Source organism: Papaver somniferum, chromosome 6, assembly GCF_003573695.1.
Source record: "Papaver somniferum cultivar HN1 chromosome 6, ASM357369v1, whole genome shotgun sequence".
In the NCBI taxonomy this organism is placed as follows: domain Eukaryota; kingdom Viridiplantae; phylum Streptophyta; class Magnoliopsida; order Ranunculales; family Papaveraceae; genus Papaver; species Papaver somniferum.
The window spans coordinates 116,408,393-116,418,193 of NC_039363.1; the positions used below are offsets into that span (position 1 = coordinate 116,408,393).

The 9,801-nt window shown below is 36.0% G+C and overlaps 1 protein-coding gene across 1 annotated transcript; it reads left to right on the top strand.

The window, feature by feature from the left end:
- The first annotated feature begins 3,364 nt into the window (after positions 1 to 3,364).
- LOC113286077 (methyltransferase-like protein 23) lies at positions 3,365 to 8,046 on the top strand. Its single transcript, XM_026534794.1, has 8 exons — positions 3,365 to 3,608; positions 3,725 to 3,829; positions 4,070 to 4,156; positions 4,572 to 4,622; positions 4,899 to 4,992; positions 5,096 to 5,180; positions 5,287 to 5,447; positions 7,172 to 8,046. The coding sequence occupies exons 1-7, from the start codon at positions 3,477 to 3,479 to the stop codon at positions 5,432 to 5,434; spliced, it is 702 nt and encodes a 233-aa protein (XP_026390579.1). The 5' UTR covers positions 3,365 to 3,476; the 3' UTR covers positions 5,435 to 5,447; positions 7,172 to 8,046.
- Positions 8,047 to 9,801: the final 1,755 nt, after the last annotated feature.

Consider the following 9,801-nt stretch of genomic DNA (forward strand, 5'->3'; position numbering starts at 1 on the left):
AAGATTAAAATTTCCAATGTTTTACTACACAATAAAAAGTAGTGTACTTTGAAAAGATTCTTTGTGTCTTAGTAAAATATAATCTGTTGTTGCTAAAAAAGATAATAATAAAAAATACTAAGTAGTTTTCAACCTTTAAATATACCCAAGTATGTTCTGAGTTGGTGTGATCTTTATACTCGGTACGTTACTGAAAAATCTCTCAAGCTTATTGATAAGCAGAGTCTGTATTACTCCAAACTGATCCAACATAAGAATCTCCCAAGTTACAATTTTTGACTTATAAGCAACTTTGGAAGTTGATTTGTTTGGCATCTAAAAGAGAACTTGTTTTCAGAGTTACAAGCGAAAAAACTTGCTTCGGAATTTGAGTACCAGTAGCAAAAATCAATCATAGAAATCTGAAGTAAATTTTTTTTTGCTTCACAAGAAGTTAATTTTTTGTTTTTTAGAAATCATTCTGAAATCAAATTTCTGACTTTTTTATTTATAGAAGTCTTTTTTTTTTAATAAGAAAATTTTTATTGGATAAGTCAAATTACACAGGATTATCCTCGTGTATACATAATTGTATCCAGGTGGAGTTTTATCGGACCATTATTGATCATTTATGATGCCAGTGTCGTATTTGGCCAGAGAGTATGCAACATGGTTTGCTTCTCTATGAACAAAAGTGCAAATCCAACTATCAAAACTATATAGGATACTTAGACTATCGATTACAATGTTTTCAGTAGTCCATTTTATCGACTCAAATCTACCATTAACTGCTGATATCACATTTGAACAATCTCCTTCCATACGAAGATTTCGAATTCCTTTTCTTTTATCCCATAAAACATCCTCCAATAGCGCCTTTCCTTCTGCTTGCTCGGGATCTAAAGCTTTTAAGTGGCAGCATCGAGATCCATTGTTTCACTTGCAATGGAACGACAAGTTAGGCTTACCCCAACATCTTTATTAGCCAATTTAAATGTTGCATCGAAGTTTAATTTGATAAAGGGATTTGTAGGCTTGAGCCATGGTTCAACAGTTCTGTTTACAGTAGAGTTACTGTGTTGAAATCTAGTAGCTTGTGCTCTATTCCATTCAGAATGATATGAATATATCATAAATACTACTTGGTTTATCTTTGGTTTAATGTTTTCAAATACTTTGAGACATCTTGATGTCCAAAGTTCCCACATTATAAATCCAAATCACTCGAATAGTTTGGTGTAAAGAGTACCTGCATTATTATTCTCAAAAAGAGAAACAATCACATCATACAAATCAATGTTAGCAACATCATTATCTAAATCAATATCAATAACTCTCCAAACATTCCTAGTAAATGAGCAATCCAGAAAAATATGTTGGAAATATCCATGCCATTGTTACAAAAAGGATAATGAGTATTAGTATTGGGGAGAAATATAGCTAGTTTTTCATCAGTAGGAAGGCATTGTTGGATACATTTCCATAGAAAATGACGAATGTTGGGGGGAAGAGTTGTTTTCTATAATTTCCTCCAAGAGATTTGGCTTTGATTCCTTATGCCTATTTCAGAATTTCTACAATTCAAAATGGCTTTATATGCCGACTTTACAAAAAATAACCCATTAGAGCTAGGGAGCCATCTCAGGTAATCTTGCCCACTAAAGGGAATTGTGATCTCTATGATTTTTTCAACAGTTTCATCGTCAAACAAATAAAGTAATACATGTAAATTCCAGATTCTAGAATTTTGATCAATCAATTGAGAAACATAAATGATATTAGAAGATTAATTTTGAGTATTATGGGTAGTGGGGATAGATGGAACCCATCTATATTTCCAAATATGACTTTTCTCACTATTATCTACTTTCCAACAAGAGAATTGTTTTAAAATTTCCATACCTTCGCATATGCCTTTCCAAATCCAGCTGCCATTAGTGCTTACCGAATCAGAGAGAGGATCACAATTGTTGAAATACTTACCTTTCTGAATTGTTACCCACAAATCATTAGGAGAATGCATCATTCGCCAAACAAGTTTAGCAAGTAAGGCCTTGTTCATTACTGCGGTTTTCTTAATATTCATGCCACCTAACTCTCTCCCAGGTTGGGCTTCTCTCTCCCATTTTTTCAAGTAAATACCTTTAACACCTTTTTTCTTATTCCACGAGAATCTCATCCGGATGGAATCAATTTTGTTTGTTAGTTTTTTAGGAATTTGGAAAACGGACAAATGGTAAGTTGCCAAACTTCCAAGAATAGACTGAGCAAGAATGGTCCGATCAGGTTGGTTTAGGAATAAAGACTTCCAACTAGCAAGTCTTTCACCATACTTATCTACAAGGGGATTAAAGGACTGAACTTTACTCCTTTACAAGAGTAGAGGCACCTTTAGGTACTTGTCATTGAGAGCTAGTTTTTTAATGTTCAAGATGTTAGAAATATTTATAGAAATCGAAAGGTAACTTTTTAAGTCGAGAAACACAATAACAATTTTTTTTCCTTCTAAAAGTAAACTTGATTCCCAAACTAAAATTTTCTTTTTCACTTAAGAAGTGCCTCTGCTTGTGAAAATTAGTCGGTAGAAGTTGTACTAAACATATCCCACATGACTTTCCCACTCAAGCGACTTTTTAGATGTTGGATCATCAAAAAAACGGTTGGATTCATTCCCCCACTGGTTAATTCACATTCAGTCCAGGACCCACCACTGGTCCCCAAAGGGTTCAAGGCTTCCATATCTGAGTTTTAGATGTGGGACACACCCGATCTAACGTCTTATAAGTCGCTTGAGCAGGAAACCGTGCTGCAAAGTCGTGTTATTAGCTTGCTTTTAGGAAGGTGAAAATTGACTTCTTTTATGGTTGCCAAACACCCTCTTAGAGCAAGTCTTATGGTGGAATCCATCCATCTTCCATCTTCCACGCCACCTCAGCACTTGGAACTGTGGATGGAAGCGCAAGTGTAATATTGGAATAGTAGAAACGCTATTCTTAATGGAGCTAAAAAAATGCAATTAAGAATGGAGCTAAAAAAACGCAATTAAGAATGGAGCTTTTTTTTTCAGCCGTTAGATTTCAACAACTCATTTTAAATCTACGAATAAAAGAAAAACGCCATTCTTAATTGCGTTTTTTTAGCTCCATTCTTAATTGCGTTTAACGCTATTCTTATTGTGGTTTAGATGGATTCCACGAACCCTTCCACGAAACCGTGGAACCTTGCTTGAATTTTCTGTGGAATACCCCAACTTGAAAGCCACTAGACTTGACATTTCATGATTTTTCCACACTTGGAATAGTTTGGATTCCACCGTAAGACTTGCTCTTAGAGTGTTATTAGTACTTCATAATTATATTCTTCTTCCCAGTCCGAGACTCCGAGCTAATTGTCTCTTCAGGACACTCGGAACTTTCTACAAACACCTGGTGTTTGAGATTGAAAAGTACCGCTATTGAGAAAATTTCATCAATTGCTACGAAAAGAAAGGAAAAACAATGAATGAAGATAACGATGAAAAAAGGTCAGCTACATCCCAGAAACAAATGACCACAATTTCGCAACATAGTTTTGGGTTTTCTGAGCCAGGCCAAACTAATGAAGAAGCTTTCTCTATTAGTATCTTGGAGGTAACTTTTCTCTCTATTCTCTCTTTAGAAAAAAAGAACCAAGTAAGGCTTTTTAAATACTTGGTTTGAATACAACATTTCTGCAACTTAATTTGATTTGTGTGGAGTATTTTTAGAACATAGAGGAAGAGTATGGAATGTTTGTGTGGCCATGTAGTATTGTTTTGGCTGAGTATATCTGGCAACAAAGATCATTCGTTACTGGGAAATCTGTTCTTGAGGTACATTTGTCCATACCCATTGCACTATTTCGCTTTTATTTTGTTGCTTTTGTTAGAGACTTCGCAAAATCCTGTATGTAAATTTTTGATTCTGATGTTCAAAATCTACGGGTTGTCATGAAATTTGGTTTTTTTCCCCTCAGCAACAGCTAATTTGTATATCTTTGACTTTGGGTACATAAATTGGTTCATGTAGATTCTATCTCAGCTTTAAAATATTGTGTTCATTTCTTGGAGCAGCTTGGTGCTGGAACTTCTTTGCCTGGTTTAGTAGCTGCAAACGTTGGGTCCGATGTCACATTAACAGATGATTCAACCAGACCAGAGGTGTGTATTGTGATGATTAGTTATAGCTGTTCCATTTTTATAGAGACGTTAGAGTTAAGTAATACGCAATTAGGAATGTCATGGAGCTGGCATGAAGAAATTTTCTAAAGGAAGGAGGCTAGTAGCAGTCTAGCACACATATGAACTATTTTCTCATTCTAAATAATGTTGATTACTTAACACACAGTGTGACCTTACATGGACCACGTGTACAAAGCAAGATTGTAGTGAATATTTTGTGTAAGTGATAGTAATCAAATTGTGAATATGTATTATGTAGGTTGCTCATGAGTTCAAATATCAGTTTTCAAAACTTTTTCTACTTGAAAGTATTTTGCACGTTCTATGTGGTCTTTCGCAAATTTGCTTATTTGTTCTTAGTTATTGCATCTAAAGCATTGGGACTTGCTTCCAGGTACTGGGAAACATGAGAAGAGTTTGTCATCTCAATAAACTCAACTGTAAGGTAAGCCGTCTTTTTCTTTGTTTTTATCATATGTACAAAATCTTAAATCTGCAAAAATAGCTTGTTTTCCTTGAGCACTTGTTATTCGAGGCTTACTCTCAGTCTGATCTTCATCAGACGGTAATTTAAGCTTGGGAGTGTGACCCATTACCCGCAACAAGTAAAAGAACTAGAAGTCTAGAATGCATTCGAACAGTGCAGGTCACGACCACATACCGCACTCCACGGGTTTCCATATTAATATAGCTCTTTAAAGTTTCTCCTTCGCTTGTGTAGATAATGGGAATCACTTGGGGTGAATGGGATCTACCTATATTCAATCTACAACCGAGCATCATCCTGGGAGCTGATGTATTATACGACTCAAAAGGTGCATTTGCCTTTCTTAATGATTGCATGCCTTGATAACCTTACAGCATAAAGTTGTTTCTAATAGTTTTCGATGAAATGCTGACATATTTGTGTTTGCGTAGACTTCGATAATCTCTTCACGACAGTCACTTTCCTGCTTCAGAATACCCCTGGATCCGTCTTTATAACATCTTACCATAACCGAAGGTATTTCTTTCGTCCTTTTACCAATCCTATTAGGTTTTATCTTGGAACAGACTTAAGATTAAGTTATCTACCAATTTTAATCAGTGACTTTGTTTATAATTTGCAGTGGTCATCATCTTATAGAATATTTAATGGTGAAATGGAGCTTAAAATGCACTAAACTTCTTGATGCATTTTCTTTCATGCCATCTTGCAAGTCTTCCAGCCTAACGGGGAACATTCTATTAGTAGAAATAACATTGGATGGTCAATAGTCACGAGCATGAGGTAACCAGCTTATTTCTCTTGTTGAAGTCTTTCCAGTGCGGATTAAGTGGTTGGTGATACTCGTGTTCCAAAACCATGAGAAGCAAATCGGACACCTAAGATCCAAATCCATGACTTCCCCTTCATGAATTGCATGCTCAAAGTAACAATAATTTTGCTGGTGTTAGAATTTTCTTAAAAAACTGTCCTGTGATATTCCATCTTTTGTTTGCTAATAATTGTTTAATTTTTTGTAAAGCGGATGTGGCTGAGATTAGAAATCTGATGCAAAATCTTGACACTAGTATCTCTTCTGGTCAAACTATTAACCATCTCAAAACTGGTGTGTATTTCAGTAAATATGTCCACAATAAGCATTGTAAGATTCTTGCTATGATGCTTAGAGTAAAATGTACAGTATATCTAAAGATGAGAAATACCTAGGAACTCCTCTGTTTTACTACAAGAATAGAGCTTTAAATTTTGAACCATTTTTGGAGAGAGCTTATATAGCTTTACATGGATGGAAGGCTAAAATGCCATCTCAAGCTGGTAGAACAGTGCTTATAAATTCCACTTTGTCTGCTTATCCGAGTTATCAGATGCAATGTCTAGAATTTCCTAAAAAAACTCTAGATAAACTAGATAGGATTCAAAGAGATTTTTGGTGGAATAAAGATAACCCTAGAAAGGCTGTTTACACCAAGGCTCTGTAGCTCTAAAAATAGAGGTGGTTTAGGATTAAAGAATCCTCATAGAGTTAATGTCATTATTGACAAAGTTAGCTTGGAGGATGTTGAATAGCCCAAATGACTTTTGGGTCGGGATTCTTAAAGGTAAGTACTTCCCTAGAACTTATCCCTTCCACAAAAATTGATCTTACAACATCTCTTGATTTTGGTCTGGCATTAAGAAAAGTTTAATGATTATAAAAGAAAATAGCATGAGGGACATTGGAAATGGTTTAGATAATTGGATTTCAGAGGTGGGAATTCGAAGTGATTGGCAGCATGAAGACATAAAATGGGTGTCAGGCCTCATTGATGATTCTGGGAATCGGAATAATAGTGTGATTGATGCTGTTTTTAGTCCTGAGATTGGTGGGAAACTAAAACACCCTGACAAGATTAGATAGACTGGAATTAGAAATGGTGAATTGTCCAATAGAACTCCAACGATAAAACCTGTGTCCTATGGCAGATGTTCTTCCTTTAAAAGCTAAAATTACAGGGTTTAATCAGAAATAGTGACCCATGTTGTCTTATGTGTGATATTCCAAAGCATGAATCTGCTGCTCCTGTTTTTATATTCTGTGACTTCACTAGGGCTGTTTGGTTTGCTTCAAACATTCCAACCCCTATTTACAATTCAGACTTTTTAGCTTAGTGTAAATCTTTGTTTAATGATCCTTTTAAGGGTTGGGAAGAAGTTTTTAGCATCACTTGTTGGCATATTTGGAAACATAGAAACACTGTTATCTTTGAAAATGTTCAACAAAATCCCATTGAATGCATAAATTCCATAAGACAATCCCTTAAGGATTGGAACATTAATCCTAATTTGGGTGATAGTTTACTGTATTCTGGGAATAAAAGCGGAGCCAAAAAAGAAAAAAAGTGGTATCACCAGAGTTAGAATTAATGGTTTCCAAGTAGATGCTTCTTTTAATGAATCTGACAATCTGTATGGGATTGGGATTCTGTATTGGATTGAAAATCAAATCATTGATATCAAAGTGTTTGCAGGTATCACATCAAGTGCAGAAGCCTTTGCGATTCAGAAGGCGGTGAAGTGGGCTTTAAAACTACAACTCAGAGAATCCAAGCTTCAAAGCAATATAGCAAAGGTGTGGTTTTCCTTTTGAACAAGAAGCCTGCAAGTTGTGATTAGAGAGCAAAGACTATCTTATCAAATGTCCAAGGTTTTGAGGAGAATTTTGCAAGATGGTAAGGTAGCCATGGGAGTGCACATTTACTAGAAGTTTGGAGTACGTCCAAAAGTTAAATTACCAAAGTTAACTTCCAACTGGGCCCACCTTGGTATTTTAAGAGAAGGAAACCTCTTCTTTCAAAACCTCCCTACTCTCAAGAAACCAAAAGACTTGTATTCTTTGCTCGTCATGTCATGTGTGCTGAATTAATCTCATATATGCCTTTCAATTAGGTTTTTTTTCTTCTATTTGTGCGGTACCAATTGAAGAGCAGATCAAAAAGATGAATTATATTTGTGCAGAATATGGTGGCCTTCCCGAGGAATTATATTTGGAAAATATTCTCACCATATTACCAGCTAAGGATCTAGCTATGTGCAGTTGTGTCTGTAAGTTATGGTACAAGACAATTTTCAAAGATTCAAGATTTGCTTCTTCTCATCTAATGCAGAATGCAAGTAAATATCGACTAGTTTTTAATCTCCTTAATGTGTTGTTTTGGAAAGATTTCAGGAATTACTTTTTCAATTTAGAAAAGGAATATGATGATGACAAATTTCTAAGTTACAGAGATATTTCATGGAATTTGGATATGATTATTTTCGCAGACAGGAAATAGTTGGTTATTGTAATGGTTTAACTTGTCTTAAATCAGAGAGTAAATACAGAGACAAGGATGGTTCATTTTCTATTGTTAACCCGACCAGGGGCAGGGATGAATCTCTTACCCTCTTCTATGTAACTCCCACATACAGAGACGGCTGGCAATTATGCAATTATTTGTGTCATGGTTTTGGTTTTGATATACTGGCGCAAAAATATAAGGTTGTGATTATCTTCGCTACTCTTTATTCAATAAAAAACAGCAAGTTTTTTGCTACTACTTCGAAAGAAGCCGATCATCAGGAGATTGTTTGCATTGGGAGGAACTAACTCATGGAGAAATATAGTCATTAGTATTTCGCAAGTCTCACCTCCACCATCACCAGGTTCTACTCCTTTTCTTAGTCCAATGTTGACAAAAGCTACGATAGTTACTTACAAATCAGCCACCCTCTGTGGGGGTGATCTTTTTTGGAGGATAACTTATTGTAGTGCCACTTGTAAGAATGATAGGATTGAGATGTTGCTCTTGTTCGACATCCACAGTGAGAAGATTCAGCTCATTGTACTCCCAACTGAATGTAGTCTGACACCCCGACGTCAACAGTGAATGAGCACTGGAATTTGGTGGTTCATCATCATCTTCTCGATTTGAAAATAGAATATCTATGGCGTGGTAGTGGTTCTTGTCGTTGTTCTGTTAAGGTTCGTCTGTCTATATTAAAGGATAAGGTCAATCAAGAATGGAATGAAGGGGAGATATTCTATTTTCAAATCGAGGAGGAAGGCTTACAACCGTTCTGTAGGCACTTAGACACAACTACTACTAAACCTCCTCCTAATACACGTATGCTAAGTTTTTCTGATCAGTTTTTAATGTATTGGTTTGATGGCAAATGTCTTGTATTCTACAATTTGCAAACGAAACACCTCCAGATGGTAAAATGTTGTGGTAAATGGATTCATAATATTTTTGAAACTAAAAAGAATGACGAGCACCTGGCAAAAGGACTTCACCCAGGCGATTATCAGCTGCAGGCTCAAGCAGAGAACATCCTTTCTCTGAAAACCTTCCTTCCTGAAGGAGAGACTAGGAAATTTTATTCTTGGAAAGATTTTAGACAGTGTATACGTAAGGGTAATCCATTTGCAGGTTGGATGAGCACGGCAAGGGAGTTGGTGAAAGTTTATTGCTTCTTCTAGTTACTTCTGTCCTATCGTTGGCATCACAGCACTAGGCAGCTTACTACTCAAACTGTTAAGCTTATGGTTGTTTGTTTGTCTTTTGAGTTCTGGCCTAATAAACTGCATTTCTAAGATATTTTGATAATTCCGTCCAGTCTCTGATTAGTCTGAATATCCTGATCGTTTCTTTCATACTGCATGCGAAATGGCCTTATCAATGTATTATCTCATTGACACTCCCGGAAAAGAAAACGTCTTGCTGCCGCCAAATTAATCAAAGAGAACATATAAACTTATAATTACTTCAGCGACTCGAGGCCAACTAATGATGCCTCAAACATACAACCAAACAACCCAAGACCAAACGACCTACAGTTATCTCGAGGACATCCCCAAACACTGAAACCATATTCGAAAAACTCTTTAGCAGCTTCTAATACTCCTTGAGGACCTTCACCCTGCTCGATTTTCTGAAGATATTTGCTGCGCAAACAAATGCAAGTCTCAAAAGAAACACACCGTGTATATAAAGGAGGAAAATATTTTCAATATTTGAACCACAAATAGTCAACTTGTGTTTTACCTGTCAATCTCATACTCATTATAACCAAGGCCAATAATTCTCTCGGTAATCCCTGGCTTAATTGTTAAGCGTGG